This window comes from Oncorhynchus kisutch, linkage group LG17, assembly GCF_002021735.2.
Source record: "Oncorhynchus kisutch isolate 150728-3 linkage group LG17, Okis_V2, whole genome shotgun sequence".
Lineage (NCBI taxonomy): Eukaryota > Metazoa > Chordata > Actinopteri > Salmoniformes > Salmonidae > Oncorhynchus > Oncorhynchus kisutch.
Window position 1 is genome coordinate 52,649,782 of NC_034190.2, and position 21,012 is coordinate 52,670,793.

At 40.4% G+C, this 21,012-nt stretch overlaps 1 protein-coding gene across 2 annotated transcripts in view; it reads right to left on the reverse strand.

The window, feature by feature from the left end:
* The window catches only part of LOC109907886 (paired box protein Pax-7), a 67,083-nt gene extending 46,319 nt beyond the window's left edge, over positions 1 to 20,764 (reverse strand). Inside the window, exons 1-5 of one of the 2 annotated variants that reach the window (XM_031794050.1) lie at positions 20,521 to 20,764; positions 20,221 to 20,315; positions 18,806 to 19,041; positions 18,086 to 18,230; positions 17,676 to 17,804 (exon numbers count right to left, since the gene is read on the reverse strand). In XM_031794050.1, the coding sequence (XP_031649910.1) occupies positions 17,676 to 17,804; positions 18,086 to 18,230; positions 18,806 to 19,041; positions 20,221 to 20,315; positions 20,521 to 20,546 (631 nt within the window). In that variant the 5' untranslated portion in view covers positions 20,547 to 20,764. The remainder of the gene's footprint in view (positions 1 to 17,675; positions 17,805 to 18,085; positions 18,231 to 18,805; positions 19,042 to 20,220; positions 20,316 to 20,520) is intronic. The other variant, XM_020506156.2, reaches the window with a different exon arrangement.
* Positions 20,765 to 21,012: the final 248 nt, after the last annotated feature.

Consider the following 21,012-nt stretch of genomic DNA (forward strand, 5'->3'; position numbering starts at 1 on the left):
GGGAGAGAGAAAAAAAACACACTGTACAAACAGGCCATTATGCTGTGCTATCTCTGACATGCATCTGTTTCTCCACAGTCTCTCAGGCCTTGGGGCTAGATTTATCCAAACCTGCGCCCCCCCCCCCCCACCTCCTCCCCCATTCCCTGCAAGAGATCTTAAGTTCACTGTACTCACTCTCACTGTCTACAGAACACCACAGTGGATTGGATGGGATGCAAGAGAGGATGGATAGGGGGGGGGGGGGGATCAGGAGGATTCACTTGCTATGACATATAAATGATCTTAATGGTCATTGCATCCAATTCAGGCATGTAATAATAATGTTCATTCTCAAAGTTCTCTCTTTTGATTCACATTTGTCTCATTGTATGGTTGCGGTAATACTAAGAAGAAGAAGAAGAAGAAAACAGCAAGAAGCAAGTGACCAAGGGAAGGAAAGGACAGAGGACGGTTCCATAATCTCTTGCTTCCACAAGAAACAATTAGGCCCCTATTCTTTCTTTTTAAAATGAAAATAAAAAGTAACGGAGGAGAGATGATGAGTGATGCTCGTTTAGGCATCTTGTCATGTTCCTGAAGCGGACCCCTTAAAGAAAAAAATAGTGTCCGCCGCCTCTGTGTGAGGGACTCAGGGCCTCCCAGTCCTTTCAGGACCAATAGAGGCAGCACCTCAGGGGGCCGCTTGGCCCTGAAAAGAGAGCCTGACAACCCACCGGAGCTCCGTGGGGCATCAATAAACGCTGACATATTGACTCTCCTTAGCCGAACAGCACACCTAAGTGCTGACTGCATATTAAACCATTAAAAGGTTGGGAAAGAGCATGGACTGCACCAAGTGGGTTGGAGGGCGGGTGGGGTAGGGTGGTGGAGGAGAGTTGCAGGAACGTAGGCCTGGTATATTGATGCGGGGTGGGAATTTGGCGCCTGGAAGATGTATGTGTTGCCCAATGTGTGATGCATCTCTATATGGCTCATTTAATAGCTAGTAATTTAACAACAACATGTAGGTCTTCAATAGATGTACAGTATTTGATTATAATAGTACTAGAGACTTATGGGAGTACTGTGGTTTGCAACAAATCGTATCTCTGTATCTAAACCTCACATATAACACATACTGTACAGTCATCCAGCCACACTCAAGGTACTAAACGATATCATAACCGCCATCGATAAAAGACAGTACTGTGCAGCCGTCTTCATCGACCTTGCCAAGGCTTTCGACTCTGTCAATCACCATATTCTTATCGGCAGACTCAGTAGCCTCGGTTTTTCGGATGACTGCCTTGCCTGGTTCACCAATTACTTTGCAGACAGAGTTCAGTGTGTCAAATCGGAGGGCATGCTGTCCGGTCCTCTGGCAGTCTCTATGGGGGTGCCACAGGGTTCAATTCTCGGGCCGACTCTTTTCTCTGTGTATATCAATGATGTTGCTCTTGCTGCTTCAATGCCATACAACACTCCTTCCGTGGCCTCCAACTGCTCTTAAACACTAGTAAAACCAAATGCATGCTTTTCAACCGGTCGCTGCCTGCACCTGCATGCCCGACTAGCATCACCACCCTGGATGGTTCCGACCTAGAATATGTGGACGTCTATAAGTACCTAGGTGTCTGGCTAGACTGCAAACTCTCCTTCCAGACTCATATCAAACATCTCCAATCGAAAATCAAATCAAGAGTCGGCTTTCTATTCCGCAACAAAGCCTCCTTCACTCACGCCGCCAAGCTTACCCTAGTAAAACTGACTATCCTACCGATCCTCGACTTCGGCGATGTCATCTACAAAATGGCTTCCAACACTCTACTCAGCAAACTGGATGCAGTCTATCACAGTGCCATCCGTTTTGTCACTAAAGCACCTTATACCACCCACCACTGCGACTTGTATGCTCTAGTCGGCTGGCCCTCGCTACATATTCGTCGCCAGACCCACTGGCTCCAGGTCATCTACAAGTCTATGCTAGGTAAAGCTCCGCCTTATCTCAGCTCACTGGTCACGATGGCAACACCCATCCGTAGCACGCGCTCCAGCAGGTGTATCTCACTGATCATCCCTAAAGCCAACACCTCATTTGGCCGCCTTTCGTTCCAGTGCTCTGCTGCCTGTGACCTCAAACATCAGCTATCTGAGCAGCTAACCGATCGCTGCAGCTGTACATAGTCTATTGGTAAATAGCCCACCCTTTTCACCTACCTCATCCCCATACTGTTTATTTATTTACTTTTCTGCTCTTCTGCACACCAATATCTCTACCTGTACATGACCATCTGATCATTTATCACTCCAGTGTTAATCTGCAAAATTGTAATTATTTGCCTACCTCCTCATGCCTTTTGCACACATTGTATATAGACCCCCCCTTTGTTTTCTACTGTGTTATTGACTTGTTAATTGTTTACTCCATGTGTAACTCTTTGTTGTATGCTCACACTGCTATGCTTTATCTTGGCCAGGTCGCAGTTGCAAATGAGAACTTGTTCTCAACTAGCCTACCTGGTTAAATAAAGGTGAAATAAAAAATTAAAATAAATAAATAAATTTTAAAAAATCCTGACGTGTACAGCTGCGTAACCACTCACACTTTCATTGAAGAAAAATGCCCCATTCCAACTGAATCATTTTAATTTGCTATCGAAACTGTGAACAATGACCACCCATTTTGAAAGGAAGTGCTGAGCTAACGTTGTCAACAGAAACTGGAAAGAGTGCTCATTTGACCTGCCAGAAATAGGAAGGCTGCTTGGCGTTTGAAGAGCAGGTGTCCATTTTCAACAGATCCCCCTCTCTGTACCCGACGGTGCTCTTTCATTTCCTGATATAAAGACCTCGCTAATTGAGGTCAAAGTGAAAGTAATAAAATTATGAAAGAGCCACAAAAGGGAAGCTGGCAAACTCTGCCAATTGGCATCGGACTCTGATCCCCCAACAAACACCCTCAAATCCAAGCGGCCAAAAAATAGGCCAAACTAAACTGATGGAGAGAGTAGGACCATGAATAAAAACCACAGACTCTCCAAACAGAGTAGCCTACAAAGCTGTATTCATCTAACTCATTCAATATCCAATAAATAAGCCATCATCCCACAGTGACTGCAACACAATGGCCATCATTTAGTAAAAAACACAACAATTTATAGTTACATCAAAGCATACAGTGAATGGTGGCATAGGTTGTAAGGTTTTGTTGAATATACAGTATTTTCAAAATGTTTATATTTTTGCCAAGTAGACTAATTCAATAGTTTCTAATGAATATTCATGCATAGCTTAACATTCACACACACACACACTCCTAACACCAAATGAGTCCCCCATCCCAACACCAAACTAAGTTTTTCCATCCAAAATCCACAATATGCTGTTAACATTTCAGAAAATTCATGATATCATGGATATCATCACACACACACACACACACACACACACACACACAACACTGTATAGGCTAGGACACAGCGCAGCCCGGCTCTGTCCTCTCAGTAGATGCTGTATAGAACTGGTATTGAACTCAATCTAGCCCTCACAAATATGTTTGCCTTATCAAGGCATTACGTCTTAGCAAACTAGCGGTTATTAAATGCAAAGTCTTTATCTGCTCTCTCTCCCCCAGCTGTGGCATGCATATGTCTCATTTACTGATAGAAAACGGCCTTATAAATAACAAAATGCTGACTGTCAATATAACCACAGAGTTAGATTATGACGGGGTGGAAATATAATACTCAAGACAAAGCTATATTAGAGATATACAAATGCAAGCCCTTAGTGGACAGCTCGGGGCTTAAAAAAGAAAATGCCAAAAGTTTTATAAGAGCAAAGAATAATCTTATTTTGAATAAAAGCAGATTAATAATCATAGAAAAGGGTTTTCTTCCCCTGCAAACAAAATAAGTGATTTCGACTTGTTGAGTCTATTTAAAGATTACAGTTAAAAGGTGCTTTGAAATGCAACCCATGTGTTTATGTGAGAGGGGGAGATAGCTGAGAGCTTGATCTGGTGCCTTTCTGTTGGGAGTGCATCCTTTTAAAACCAAGATGAAAAATCAACAGTGTGGCAGCTGTCCTTTTCAAGCAGATCTGATATCCACTTGGTGAAACATTGGTCAAATCAAGTCGAAAACAGGAACGAGAAACTTGTCTATCACTTAGGCGGCTCAAATTCAATCGCATGTGTAAATAAATGATGAATAAAAATGAACACATAATGACTTGTGGGAATCGTAAGAAAGAAAACTACTCCCTTTTGGCAGACACACCATGATAAGAATGAATTCTCCAAAATGTCAACAGCATATTGTGGATTTTGGATGGAAAAATGTAGTTTGGTGTTAGGAGGGGGGAATCATTTGGTGTTAGGTGTGTGTGTGTGTGTGGAGGGGGGGGGGGGGGAATCAGCATGAAGGGAGAGTGCCAGTGGATGCATAAGTAAGCCCATTAGTAAAAACTGTAAGACAAGCCCCCTGTTTGAAGCTGGGGGAGAACAGCCTTACCCTCTCCCTCCCTCCCTCCCTCCCTACCACTCTCCTGCAGCTGGCCTGCCCTACTGTTGTTCACATACTGGCCACCGCATTCACTATTCAAGTCGGTGGGGAAAAAATCTGAGCAAATTTGTGATTTGCAACACTCTGGGAACATGTTTATTGTCTTTGTGTGAGGGCAAAACACACATATAAATAAAGCCAGGGCAGAGATCCCGGGGTGAAGATGCTAGGGAGCAGAAAATGGGAGATTTTATGGCCATAAGTGGCGTGGGCTAATGGTGATATTTAAACTATTGGACCATGGTGTTAACTACTAATCAGTGCTGTGACACTGGCCAAATGCCTTTATACTTAATTATGTATGTCATGCCCCCATTGTCGTGGAATTAGCCCAAAAGGATTTTTGTTCATTTTAAACATACTTCTTGGACAGAATGGAATGTAGACATTTGTCTAGATACTCACTAATTAAGCACACACAATGGCAGAGAGCAACTTTTTTATATAAATAGGTGACCATTGTGAAGTAATACTGAAATCATAAAATTGGTTGAAATGTGTTTGTCCTTCATAAAAATGGTTAACACTGTATTAGGCCATGAAATGGGAGGGACTTATCAATTGAATCCATAAAAGTGAGCCCAATAAATATTTCAAGGAAGCAATTATCTTGGGTTATAGAAAAACTCATCTCAGTTCACTGCTGCCTTGCAGACAGTTGTGGTGGAGAAAAGTGAAGATGAGGAAGAGTTAGGTGGGGTGTTAATGGGCAGAGGATGACCTGGCTGTAGCCTCAAGGCCAGGATAAGTCAGCACCACAGAGACCTGTGATACCAGCCAACTGAAGTAAGCTTTGCCTCTAAATGTGTTAGCGTCAACCATTTTGTGAAGCAGTCAGGGCTCTCAGGAACGTTATTAAAAATAGTTGTTCGGATCCTAGATGCCGATCAGACGAGCAGCGCTCCAAGCCACGCTGTATTCATCGACACTGGCACGCCTGTGTCTGCTAGAAGTTCCAACTGAATTATCGCTGCGTCTCCCCATAACAATATCGTCATGTTCACGTTGCTGTCCAAACCAAATGTATTTATCTCAGCTCGCACATTTCCCCTCGCTTCTAGCCTAGCATTTAGTTTGGTACAACAGTAGTTAATATAAGCCACGCTGTCTGCCTGTCCGACCCCGAAAAGTGTTTCACTCTTGAAATGCGATCTCCCCTGTACCATTGAGAATGAACGTTGTCCAGACGAGACCAGGCGAAATTTCACATCAACATCATTATTATTTTATACCAATAGAAAAAAAGCTCAAATAAGCAAAAATGCAGCTAATGTGCTGTCATTCCTGGTGCAATGTTTGAGGCAACTGAGTTACCTGAAGTTGACTAGCTAGCTAGTAAATGACAAGAACTTTGGTCAGACTGTATAGCAAAAATGTTTTTTTTTAGTACAGGCGGCCAATCCTTTTTCAAAGCAACTATGCAAAAATAATTAACGACTAGAGCGTCTGTAGCAACATGGCCAAAATAACTAACGACCAGATGTGTGTCCGGAATATATCTTCTAGTGGAAGAATGTCATTTTATGAAAATTGTATCAAAATAAAAAAAATTATGAAGATCATTGTTATTTGAATGTGTTGGCAACCTTTTTAAAACTGCAATAAGGCACACGGGTCAGTGCGGTGTAATGAATATAGTCCCATGTAAATGGGTTGACTGTCCCACCACTTTGCCTCAGGCCAAACAATGCCATTTACCTGTGAGTATATTCATTACATAGTGCCTCTTGTGCCTTATTGCTTAAAACAATCATCTGTAAAAAAAAAAATCGACTTCACTTCAAATGAGCCACAAGCTAAATGTAATATGCCTATTGGTTAGAGTCTGTTGTGGCAATCTTTGGATATCCTAGAATACAGACAGGTGTTGGTTACCTCAGTTTCCATCGTCCTTTTATGACTGCCTAGTAAAACAAGTGATCTACTCCATAAGCAAGCAGCAGGTTTTAAGGGACAGGTTTACGGTGAAATAAAAGCTTTTAATTTGAGACGCCTGTTTGCACTCCTATCTGATCGACCCACGCTCCTCCACTGAGATGTAGAATCACACAAAACAGCACAAGAGGGAAATATATCAACGCAAGTCCTCACAAGTATCTTCAAATAAATATTGACAATCCAGATAATATACACAGAATATTTTTTTTCACAAAGTATATGGGTATTTAAAGGGGTTTGACACCATCAAAACTAAGTGCACTATGTTTATATTACTAGAGAGCGGCACCAAACATATCAATCACATTGAGTAATACTCTAATTGTTTTTAATGCAACATTTGCCCACTCTTAAATAACTGCTTATAAAACATACTAGGAAGTATTCATCTTTTTTAAATAACCCCTTTTTGCGAGTGATTCCAAGGATTCAAAGAGAGCACTCTTGTGGTAGTGAAAAGAGAGGCCTCTTAAAAAATAGAAAAATTATCAGTTTGAACAGAAACTGACTCAAACCCAACCACCAATATGGTTGTCCCCAGGCTTCAACACCCAACAACACAGTACTGTCAGCTCTCCACATGACTATGGCAATATCCCTTCATAAAACAAACAGACAGGGGGTTGCCCAGTAAGCCAGACTGTAGCCTAATAAAGACATTTTCAGAGTACACAAAGATAACTTCCAATTCACTGCCAAAATGTTCATAACAATAACAGCAACAGTTGACACTAACAGTAAATATAAACAACAAGTGATTGGGAAATGTGCGAGAGCAGAGTGTAACCGAGGGGGCTCTGTTTGGAAAACTAACAAAGTATTGATATTTCTTCTCCACTTTTGTTTGCTGCGACGACATCCTCTCTAATGGCTGTTTCAGAGGGTAATCTCGCCCTAGTCTTGTCCCTGCTCCACGTGTACCCTCTTGTGTTGTCCCCCAAGATCCAGCCCGCCTTACACTGCTTGGTTGAACAGACGCCCAATGACCACAGGCCATGGAGGCTGATTGTGTTGCTAATTGTGACACCTGCTAGGGATGGCTGCTATAGGCTGTGTCCGCAGTGCATTCAGACACCCCCCAGGCTGCCCAGGGTCACCTCTCCCGGGTGGTGCCCACTTAGGGAGCATTGGGTCTGGGCTGGATACACTCACAAATCATAGTCCCCAATTAGGTTGTAGGCCGGGGTGGAGAGGGTTTAGAAACTTTAGTCGGTGAATTTCGTAAGAGCAGTGTTTCCTCAGGCTGTTGATTCCACAGTCACTGCTCAGCAAGCTTCTAGCTGGTAAACATAATTTAACATTTCAAGAGAAATGGTTTCTTTGCAATTATGTTCAACGACTGAACCCAAAGCGAACCAACACACTCACTGACTGATCTGGCAAGCAGGAACTACTGCTTGGACTGAGAACAAAGTTGTTTCGGCTGAAAGGAATACCATCATCGCTAAAAGCCACTTATCACCCATTCAACCTGCATGTGGACGAGAAATGCTCCGGTTCATACCGTGAAAAAGCGAGGGAGCATAAGTAAAACGTTTCCCTCTCCCTCACTCTCTTTTTCATTGCGATTAGCATATTTCTCTCAGTGTCGTGACACCTGCTGTCCAGAGTGGGCGTGCGGAACACAAGGCTTTACTTCAAACACAAGCAAAAAGATCAGCAAAAACCAACGCTTTGACTCGACCAGACCAACCAACCAACCCCCAGATTGGATCCTTCCCACTGCAGATGTACATTAATGCATGGAAATACCAATCGGCACCGCAGCAGCACCGAAGAGTAAAACCCCTCCTTTTTCAACATGGCTGTTGTCTAGCTCGATTGTGTCAGTTTGAGGGAGCCCATTGAAACGTATTCATGCATCTGCCTTTGAGGCTCAATGGAAGCTAGTTTATAAACTGTCAGCCTGTTTGCTTGAAGCCTTTGGTTTGCATTGTTTCCTTCCCCTTAATAAACTTTTGGAGGAGTTCATCAACTCGCCTGAATAGCCAATGGTGCGGGGCCAAAGACACAAAATAACAGACGGTTCTCTATCCCCATTCACTTTTTTTTTCTTTCTATCCCTTTTTAAGTGACTGCTTGTATATCAATAGACTGAGTGGGTAGACACGCATCAGGGGGATTTCAGGCCAAACCAAAAAAGCTGGTTTAGCTACAAAGAGGCTTCTAAAAGGCAAAACACAAACAGTTGACGTTTAGCTCCTTGGTCACTGACACTAACAGAGGGAGTTATGAACTATAACACAGATACAACCTGGATAAAATCGACAATGAGTCTCTAACTTTAATGTGTGTTCTCCTGAAAGTACATTTATATCACGCAAACAGACACTAATGATTGGGCAGACAACATACACTTAACATGGCCGAGCAAGATAGTTAGGGCCTACATTGCATAACCTCAATCTCTCCAGAATGGTAGCTTTGAGTGTACAGTGATGAAGTTAGTGTGTAAAATACATCATTTGAATTAAAGTGAATATAAATGATTTGATGGTAGTTGGTTAAATATATTCTCACATATATTATTTAGGATGGCATGTAAAATAAGTGGCACAAATTACATTCATGCAAAGACTTATATAGAACCATTAATCCACTTTCAAACCTTTCAACAGCTTCAAGGTTTATTTTAGAAGAAAATGTAGGGGCTTAATGGTTGCTTAATCTCTATATATTTAGGGTCATTTCATACCCAATTAGAATGGATTTGTGCATTTTGAACAGTGTTTGCTTTTAGGGAGTCGAATCCTAGACAAATACACTTGTAGAATGACATTCTTGTGCCTGTGTCGACAAAACTAAGATGTCATTATGCCTCCATTTGCTTACAGGTCCACCTGGGCAAAAGTAACGTGGTTCCCTTGGTGTGAGATAACTTCAATTTGAACATTTCTTATTAACATTCCTCTTTGATTCATTCCTGTTTCTGTCCCTTTGAACTTGATCTACGTTCTTGGAAATGGGCCACAGCAAACTCACAAATATTAACTTGCACAGAGTGAGCTAGGTAGACGTACCAAAATACCATTTCCCAAAAAACTTTCATTATCAATACATAATTCATATTCTATCATATAAAGGTTTAATTTACATAATAATGATAATAATAATCAAATGTTATTTTAAAGATGTTATTGCAGGTGCAGCGAAATGCTTATAATGCTTACTACTAATAATGTTATTATAAATGATACTACGGTTATTAAATCAATATACCGTTATTATCATTCACCAAATTATAGGCTACTGTAGGCTACTTTAAAAGGGTAGGCTATATGGGACGTTCTTAACAGCTATGCTAGGTAAACTCAGCAGTCTCGACCTTAATTAACCTTGTGCTGCAATGTTCTCATGGTATGAGGATATGGTTTGAACCTGAGCATTGAGAACTTGTTATGGTCCAGTTATTATAGGCTGAGATGAAAGGGTTTAAGATACCTCTCCTACCGTGGGCCGTCTCCCTAGGTTCCCCGGATGAATTACATGAGAGAGCGAAATGAGTTGGATTTAACTGAAGGTATCCAGACCCCAGGAGCCTCTGTCAAATCCCCACACATGCGGTGTCTAATAAACCAGTCATGCACAAAATATCAAGTTAACACAGCAGACAGGCAAACGAAAAGGAAACCACTGGTCTTTATTGCGTGGTCAAAACTCATAGGCTATACTGTAGGTGGTGGTTTGGTCTGCTTTTCTTTGTAGGATACATGCCTGGTCTTAATGGTGCAACTTGAAACCGACGAAAAAATGTAGATTAGTAGAATCTGGCGATGTTAATTTAACATGTTTTACTCAAAGATACGATCCTGACCTATTTTCTAAATTCTGCACCATCAAGCGTTATTCGGTGGGCTATTATGAATGGCCTTAGGTGTCATGTCATTTTCGATTACTTTATGTGTTTGGTGCAACATTTTACTGATTTATATTTTATTGATAAATCCCCAAAATGCCCCATGAGTAAAGTAGGCTACTTCTAATTTGACAAAACACCCTCGATAACCCTGCACAATAAGACATCTCCAAAAATCACTATGCGTCTCACCAAGGGATCAATTAACCGTCAAAACATTCGGTGACATTGTCAATCCGTTTGTTTAGCCATATTTGTATAGCTTAAGATTTTTGTGTTTTCCTTTGTCCCATTGGCTATCATTTGCAAACGGAGCTTAATGGTTGCCCAAGGCTTCTGACTGCACTGGACCTCGTTTTGCTCATTTCTGCTTTGTGAAACGCTTCGCTTTTGTTCACTGATCAGTCTCCCATTGGGTCGCCAAACAAGATTCTTGGCATTTGTCGGCAAAATGAAAGCAGGATTAAGGAATGGCTACTGAACGCTCTATGGCAAAGAAGTGGGCTGCTATTCTCGCTTTCAAAACCGCTTCCCAGTTTAGTTGCCCCTCTTTATATATTTGTTTTCTCAAAGACGCCATTGATGCAGTTGGAAGTGATGAAGAATAAAAGGAAAATCAACAAGTAGCCCAAGCTCTATTTTTCTTTCTACAATAGTGACAATATTTGTGCTTCAGTTTGGTCAAATATATTTAAATATTTTCAATCATAATGCGGTTATAATTATACATTAAATAACATGTTTATTAAATTGGACATAATACCAGACTAAGCTACATCTGAATTGAATTAAACATTCGATATCAGATATTAATATAGACTATATAAACGAATTGTCATAGTTAAAAGGCATATAGGCCTGTATATTTGATGAACGACCATGCACGACTAAACATAAGCCCATTTCCTCATCAACTGATGAGCGGTCTTCATTTGAGGTCAACAATAGTTCCTTGGCCTTCCAATTTTATGGGCAGCGTACAACAATAGACTGATGGCGAGTCGTGGTATCAAAAACACTATTTGTGACACCACATAGGAAGCCCGGAGGCCAATACTTTTATTGGTGTCAGCAGGAGTTTTCCCTTGTCGTTTGTCCGATTTGTTCCTCAGATCTTGCAGGGCCATGTCCCCCACCAAGCTCCCTAGTACATCCCTGACCCCAACCAACTAGAAATGTTTTTCAATGTAATTGTTGTCAATGACAAATGGAAATGAAATGTAACATTATACGTACATTTAAAGTAAATGTCCAGTGTTTCGATACATAATGAAATAGGACCTATAATTAATTCGAATATGAGCAAAATAATTTTCCTTCAAATAAATGGTAATTAAATATGTTAAAAAGCAGCTTTGCTGTGTTGAAATGGTGTGGGCGTACCCCAACAATAGAATGGCGTGGATGTATATTGGTCATTAAAAAATATGAACGCCAGTAGATCACTGATTGCCCAGCTCAGCCAATGAGGCAGGATGACATCATTCTCCATGAGGAAATAGCAAGCATTTTTTTAAATGGTCTGTTTGAGATACAAGTTTGAGATGGGGTTTTTGAAGTGTTTCATCTCCAATTTATGCTTTGACCACAAATACGAGTATAAGACAAGTCAACAACATTATTTGGGTATGAGTTAACAGAATATGAACTTTTAAAAGTGAGATTTTCACTGGACAGTTAAGCCTACTTTAAAGTAAAATGAATAACTCCGTGAAAGTTCTACACCTTGAGATTTGGTGAATGTTTGGGTAGGGGGGAGTTAATTCCTTTAAAGTTATTGAGCAGGAAAGGATTATGTACTTGCCTTTATATGAGGAGAAAAAAAATCCCCATGTAGTCTACAGAAGACCTTGGAATTTTCCTAAGTCGCCCAAAAGGGGAGATTGTCCCTTTAAATAACCCACCAGAGATTCGAGAAGTATTCGCTGCTGGTAGCATGTGCACTCGTATAGGCCCTGTCCCACATGGCAAAAGTGCTTTAATTAATAGACAGGCAGGCTTGAAAGCAGCACTGGCAGTCTGTAATATGATGAACTCCCATTGTGGTGGTGTCACCACAAATGTTTCTGATAAGCAAAAGCACCCAAGGATCAAAGACTATAAGCCTCTCAATTTCCTCTAGCCGCTTCTACTTTTCCTCACCTACTTTTTTCCTCCTCTCTTCTCTTAAAATGTCTGAAACACACAACACGAAATCCCCTTCATGAAAACCCCAGGGTCTGCCTCAGGTTAGCGGGTCACCCAGAGCATTGGGGTATAATTGCACATTAATATTCGACGTGATGAAGAGGCTTACGCTAAGATCGTTCTTTCTCTAGATGTCTTATGTCCTATGAATTGACAGGACAAAATGTGTCATTATTGTAAGATTTCCCCCTGTCCATTTTGAAAATGCGTTCAATCAGCTGCTGTGATGTTGATGTAGACTATAGCCTAAGTCATGGAAGGGAAAAATATACGTCGCCATCATAATATCATTTTCCTAATCTAATGAGTGTATACTAATTTACCGCAGTACCCCCCATGGTGTTTCTTGCTTAATAACGACCATCTAAATACATTCTAAGGAATGCTCTTGGGGGAATGTGAAGGTGTTGGGCTGCCTGTAAGATGCACAAAAGCATGTAAACCATGACCCCTTATTCAATGAACGTATATAAATATTGTTTGATGTCAGGGAAGCAGGCTTAACAAAACTGATTTAAATAAATTACAGAAGAATTATGTTGCCTCTTAAATCTCGTTTGGGGAATGAGTGATTTTGACATCTCCCCATGTTTATTTTTAGTAAGGTCCTACATGGCCTTAAAAAGCACTAGGCCCTAGTTCACCGGATGAATCTTATTATTCCTAGCATTAAAGAGATGCAACATGCTTAACAAAGACTTTTAAATAGTAAATGATGGTCATTTGTTGCTGGTTTGGCTAATTTGATTTGTTCCACGAATTATGTCACTTGGTTTATCGGGATTCCGTGTAATAGAGTTCCGTCTGGTCGACGGGTTTATAGCCTACCCATGCACATTTGTTAAACCTCTAAAAAACACTATATTTCTGGCCACAACAGTGGAATTAAATGTCATATAATTATTATTTCGGTCTTGAAACGTTGTAAGGGAGAATCGCCATCAACATGAACTGCATTCGTCACGGATAGGCCTACCCAATCGAAAGGTTTAAAGTAGAAGTGTACATAATATCTTAATATCAGCATACTATTAGAATGAAATAACAGTTATAGGAATATATATATAAACCCAGCATACATTATTATTATCATTATCATTATTATTAGCATTATTATGTCTATTGGGCTATCATTATCATTTGTGATTATTATGACAACTGATGCAACCCTCTCCGCTATTAAAATATTCCACGCAGCCTGTTGTTTTTTGCTTTTTATAGGCAATGTTTCTTAAAAATCTCGCCATGTAAATTCCAATGAAATTTGGAGAGGCAGCGAGGGGGAAAAGGGAGGTTAATCCGAGTTGAATACATTGATGCTCAGCACAGGACCAAGCCTGTGATGATTGTGTTATCTCTACCCAACATTTGGGTCTCCCTCAATTTCAACCCAGCCAAATAGCTGCGAGAAAGTGCAGATGGAGTCACTCTCGATGCCTTAGGGACATTTTTATTATTATTAATAGCTAAATAACTTCCCCCATACTTTCACTAAATCTCTCTCACCATTCTAGATGGATTTGTTTGAAGTGGTCTTTCGACACATCCAGGCATCCTTTTTCTTTCAATGAAGCTTAGGCTATTTCGGACTCCTAAATATAATTTTCGATTTTCTACAACTGTCTCGGAGAAAAAGCAGCACGCATGCCAGATCATGCTCCGGAATATGTAATATAGCAGCCACTTGTTTTTATTCAGTATTGCATGACTCCTCAATGTGGCTCAATAGCTCCTCTTATTTCTATAACCATTTAAATAAGTAGACCATTTATATCATGGTTTTATGGGTACTTTCGGTCGCTCTTTGAGTTCTCGGTATAGCCTATCTATCATTTCCAAACGCGTTTTTTAGGTTATATGTCTCCTTTTAAGACGTGTATTTTAACGTCGTTTGAAATTGAATACAGAGAACGGCCGTGTCTGGGGCCTGGGGATGAGTGACATCTTGCTATCTCCTTGTGGCCTCTATCATTTCCTCTGATCCCACTCACAACAGTCACAAATCCCGCCTGGCCCCTGTTTGATTAGATTGAGAACCTCAGGTAATCCGACCGTTTGTTCAAGTGTCCATTTGTCCCTTCTATCACGCATGAGGGCTGAAGATGGTGCGTGTTGGTTTAATCAAAACCAATTGTTCTTTATGAATTGACCGATACACTCCTTTCAGCCACCATTTAGGTGTGCACCAATGCAACATTTGAAATTAGGTCACTCATCGACCATAGACCATATCGCTATGCCAATGGGATGATCAATGCAGATATCCTGATAACGGTTGAATGCAATCTTTTAAACATTGATATGATCACGTAATAAATTCTTGATCTCGATCATAATGACCTACTATCTATTTGTAAACATATATTGAGACTATTACCTTATAATTAGTCTACTCTAGTGTAACAAAACATCATATCATAAGTCTTTACATCTCAACATAAGCTCTTTGGAAGGGGCAACGTATGCCACTATCAGCAGTCCCCTTCTAAACTTGGCAAACATGTCACTCACGCAGTGTTTAAATACGTTCTAATGCAATCTGTCAATATCAGCATGGATGGAAAACATTTGGCCTACTATTTTACGGAGCATAGCTGCAGTATTCTCTTCCCCAAAAGCCAAAGCCTTCGCAGTCAACTTAAAATCCGAATGGACAGCAGCGGTTATTTTTGAAAGCTCAGACTTCAAACACGATGCCCCCTTGTTTGGTGAAACCACCCCCGCTGTATTCTAATAAGCCTATGCATCTAGCAATTTGCTTGCAATATGTACTGTACAATTCACTTCAAATTGACATTTCCATCACCAGATTCGAGTTTGGCATGTTAAGAGTTATATGCTTCAATGCAATCCCAAAATAAAAATGAAATAAAACAAAATAAATATATGAATACAATCTCGACAACTATAGCCTATAAAAGAAACCTAAAATCTCATGAATTTGTGCCTGCGGCTAGCTGCAGAGTGGGCCGTTTAGAGATGAAAGTGAAAAGAAATAAAAGGCTCAATTTAATCTGCTCTAAAACCCTTCAACATAACGTTTGTGCTTGAAACTCCAAGAGTGAGGGCTGATAGGGGATAAATACATTTCTTACCATGCCTGCGAGCTATTACACCCCTCTCCAACACAGACGCCTATTCAACAGACACCGGTTTCATTACGAGCTGTAATAAGTCTTAACATTATTAAATGCCATCCGGATGATAGAATGAAACAAGCGCAGAGATGAGTCTTTTTAAGAATAAAAAAAATGGGACAGTTGGTAGCCTGGTTTCAACATGTCACCATCAAAAGCCAAACGTGTGCAAAACATTTACAGAGGGTTTGCGAGACCATTTCATGTCCAAAAGAACGCAGGATCTACAGTGGGGCCTTTGGGTTAATGTACATTATAGGTCATATATCCATAGCCTATATAGCCCAATCTTAGTTACTTTCACACGGTGTATGCATGGGCTAGGCTACTGACAAATAGGCCGATGACAACGTGGTTTGAAGCCAATCAGGTTAGATTTCTAACGAAGAATTGTGGTTTAATCAAAAGCGCTACAGCCCCTGCTGGCCCCTGAATCGGCTCAATTGTTGGCGGGACAATTGTTGGCAGTGGAACCCGTTTCAACACGGCTGTCGAGCTATCATGGAGAGGCGTTCTGTCTACAATACGACAGCGACACGTAAAATAAACAGTAGTCCATAATGAACTGGTGTCATGTCCCATAGGTCAGTTATGTACAGATCTACTAACAAGGTGCAGGCAACTTCATGCTCGAGATAAACCAACAACACAGGCCATTTCATGACACGAGCCCATAGACAACAAACTATAAACATCTATCAATGAATCGGTTTGTGAAATAGATTAAGAGTATGTTATAGGCTAGTCTACATTCACTTACAGACCCATTCACCCCACCCCCTTCATTGAGAAAACATCAGTAAAGGTTCAGTTTGAACAGAAAATAGCTCGATTCTAAAAAGCATATGCATTTCCAAACAACAATCGAAACGCATTTTGCACCCTCCACTGCTTAATCTATTCCAACAGACGATTTTATAATATTACAAAACTATATACCAGCAGGGTGGATTGAATAATTCATTCGCCTTTCGTTCTCCTCTTGGCCTTTTGTCCAAAGTTTTCTCCCCCTGTCTTTGCGGGTTTTTAAGTGTGAAAAAAACGTCCCACTCCTCCTTTCACTACCCTGCTTTTGAGGGGTTTGCCTTTGTACCTCAGAATCCTTGCCTTCAATGGAGTGGAAGTCTTGAGAACTGAAGTTCATCTTCAAGTTTAGAGAGGCTGTCGCTTTAGAGAAAGGCTTTTTGTGCGACCGTTTAAACAACAGATAGGCTACAAAATGGTTGATCATTTCATTTGGAAATCCCTGTATTTTTTTTCAGACACAGGATCTAATGTATTTTGACTAGATAATACCGAGGTCCCATCAAAAAAGCGCCAGGACAAAAGACAACCCCGTTTCTTTGTAGCCTAAATATTCCACATAATAAAATCTATGTTTAAAACGGACCCAAAAAATGACAACTAAAAAAGTGTAACAAATAATAATAAGCCATCTTCAAATAGACCTAGACCTAATAAAAAAAACGAATTAGGCTACAATTGCGGAACGTTTATCGTTTTAGCAAATGACTAGCTTCCGGTTTATTTTAGCTTACATATTAGTTAGCCTATAGGACTATGATAATACTCTATGAAGCAGTATACACGCGCTACCTAAATAGGCTAATGTCCAGGATCAAGAATCGCTGCAACCTGCTGGTCGTAATTGATATTGATTGTTACATCGGTCATCTGTCAGTTGTCGTTTCAAGGGACCATTTACCAGCACCAAAGGAGTCTGTTGTGCAAATGAATGCAGTCACAAATACCCTCCGTCAAGGCTCATATAAATAATTAAGCAGGTCTAGTTACGCTTGTATTGGCAAACAGCTTAACATCACGAAAAAAAATCACAAATGTGTGCAAAAGAGCAATTAGGTCCGATTTAAATCAAGGAAGTACATTCCGTGAACAAAACAAACAAAGCTGAACAAAAATATTGCAACATATTGAGCGCACAGGATGTTGTGCATAGGCCTGTAAGAGGTTGTTTTAAAACGCGAATGTAATCCAATTGAATTAGCCTACCTTTATCGCCAAGAATGCCATCGATGCTGTGTTTGGTTTTCTTCTCTCCATCTTCATCTTTTTTATCACAATCTTCTTCATCATCTTTCTTCCCAAATCGAGCTCTCAGAACACGACTAATGGAACTCACTACAAGAATAAAAACAAAACAAGGTAGGCCTAGAGTAATTGCATAGTCATTACACACAGGCTAAAACAAATGTAGACAAATCGAAATAATAACCTAATGCAATTAAGTTCAGGTGACACTATAGGCCTGTTTTTGGCCGACATAAAACTATGCTGGTAGTTCTAAATACGTCATCAACCTAATGTTTGTGATGGTTTCATATCGACCACTATTATGGAGAACTAGTATAACAAAATATATATGAGCAAACATCACTTGTGTAGTAAAAAGGGTTGCTTACCAGATGAGGCCTCACCTGAAGGAACTGTGCTTCTGTCACACACCCCGTCCTTCAGCAGCTTGTCTCGGATCTCCCAGCTGAACATGCCGGGATTCTCGCGCTTGTACTCCTCAATCCGTTTCTCCACATCGGGCGTTGCTACCTGCTTTTGGGTTTAATTTACGCAGAACGATAGTAGAACAGAGAGAAAGAAAGAGAGCGAGAAAGAAAATGAGAAGCAGAAACAATGCAGAAAATAGAATAATAAACAAGAAAATACAAAAAGAGGAAAGGAGAGGAGAAAGAGCACGAGAAAAATTACTTCAGTACAGGTTGAATGTACTGAAAAATAAAATCTGAATGGACTAATTCCGTTTTTTAAAATATATATCAGTAAACGTCAAAGTCTCAAGGCACCGGAAATATAGGCTACGAAATTGCTCGTTTTTGTCCATTTCGATGGCAGGTTAATAAATAGGTAAGCAACAAACATGGAATGGAGTACAATATCCACAATAAATACCTTGGATGTCCAGTTACTGTTTAAATATTTGGTGGTCCATAACGGTAAACAGTCATGATAATAAGAATAATAATTATACGAATAATTTTAAGAATAGGCTAATATTAATAGTATTAATAATAATATTATTATTACATGTATTTTGATATTTGTAGGATATGAGCGTGTAATAATAATGGCTGTTGTTGTTTTGTGAGGTAGAACTTTCTCAAACTCACTCTGGGTTTGCTTCCTCCTATTGCCCCGGGTCGGATTGATCCTGTTTCTTGATACCGACAAAGAATTTTGGACACGCAACCATGGGAAACTCGTAGCTGTCGAGAGATCACGCAGGGACGGATACCGTGGTGGGCCATCTCCACTATCTTGTGTCGGATATGATTTGGCAGTGGTCTTCCGTTGATGAACACTCCACCGAGTTGGTTTACCCGACCTTGACCTAGGGGAGTTGACACTGTGCAGAAGAAAGAAGGCCTACTGTGAAAACATTTCGTGTACACACCAAATGCAACATTGGCATTAACACCTTATTCGGAATGCATATTGTTTTACAGTGCAAATGATGACTGCTTGATCTTTAGGCCTATAGGCTACATGTTTGAATATGTAGCATATTTTTGTAGCGTTCGGAGATTTTTTGATAGGCCAATATGCATATGTGGATGCCTAATGCAATTGTTATTAGGCTATACGACCTAGTGGAAGTCTATTGCACAATGTAGGCTAGGCCTATATTTATGTAGTCTATATATACAAATAAATGAATGTAGCCTATAGGCTGTCCTATTCAGAAATGAAATGTGGCCATAAAAACATCAACATAAAGGCCTAAACCCACTGTTACTACATTCAAAGTAATTGGACACATTTCCAATCATGCTTGAAGTGAATGAATCCGTAGCTTACTGAAATTGAAAATGACAAAAATAGAAATTTTAGAACAGAATCGACAAGTTATTTTGGGGAAAAATATTTGATATGAAGGCAGAATTTGTCATTAGCCAGATGACACTTGAGTGTTCCATCCGTCATTGAAGAGGCTGTGAAGTGTGTGGCTTTGTCCGGATTCATTATTCACCGCCATGCCGTACAAATATTGATGTAATCCTTTGATTCGTCGTTTTGATGTGTATTTTACTTTTATTTCCAGCACCAGGACACTTCAACAAATCCCGGATCTAAGATAACTTGCAAGCTTCGTGTTCTCGGAGATTTTATTGGAGCTACTTGAGCACGAACCTTGTCTGGGAGACGCTCCCACGGACGATTAATCAATGCAAATAAATTGTGCCTGTACATTTTATTCACACGTTTGTCTATTTACATAAACAGTCACATAATCGAGTACCCAGACATTGTGAAATCCTAATATAAGTTTGACTTTCGTAAAACCTATTGTAGTCTACAGAAGGGGGCAAACGAGTATAAAATAATGAATAGACTAACTTGTCCTTTCAATATGTATAACTATAGCCAACATTTTGCCGTTTCAAATGTGATTGAGGATAAAGGCCCAAATCAAATGCACATTTTGTTGATAAACAACGTGCTTTAAATGAGTAATAAATGTTGCTTGGAATGATACAGTAATTCCGACAATGATGGATGTTTGTAAATTGCATGCATCACCTACCTTCCAAAGGGAAGCCAGTGCGCGGATAGTTTTGTCCAGGCGCTGGTCGCATCATTCGCGGTACTGTTCCTGGCAAAGACGACTGCATTCTACAGCTAAAAGTAGCAGGAAAAACAAGGCCAATATTTCATCGGCTAAACTAAGTCGAGACTTGTTTGTGGTAATTGTTTTGACGATGAAAAAAACAAGTGCAGTCCACTCAACAAAAAAAAAAAATGAAAAAAGACAAATAGGCCTATACTCATCCAAACGGACGAATCTCTGAAAACGAAAGACCCCAAAACCGTAAAACACACTTACTTCTGATGTAGCACGGTGGGGAGCATGAGCGAAACAGGACTGCTGAGAAAAAGGTACACTGTGTGTGTACAGAGAGAGGGAGGAGGGTGTCCCTTAACTCTCAAGTGCGCAAAGGTTGCTTAATTCTTTGCAGCGTTTTCCTAAAAGCTCTGGTAGTTTTTGATGACAAAGTCTGCATGGAGGTTGGGTGTTTAAGTGATAACTTTGGCGCACGGCAAGGGGGTTGTCGCGCGCGCGGATAGGCTCTTGGTCTGAGCTTTCTTTTATTCATGAGGGGAAGCGGAGTACAGCCAAGTTTTCTCCACCAATCACAAAAAAACGGCATGCGACGTAAAACACATTTTGCGCCTTCCCATTCATTGCATGCCGCATCAAAACTATCCCAACCTTTTAGATGAAACTGCCACTGGGCCCTGGAGATTCTTCTTCAGTGAAAGATAAAAACAGTGTGTTTTGGACGTAGAAGTAAACTCAATTCAGGATTTAAGTATG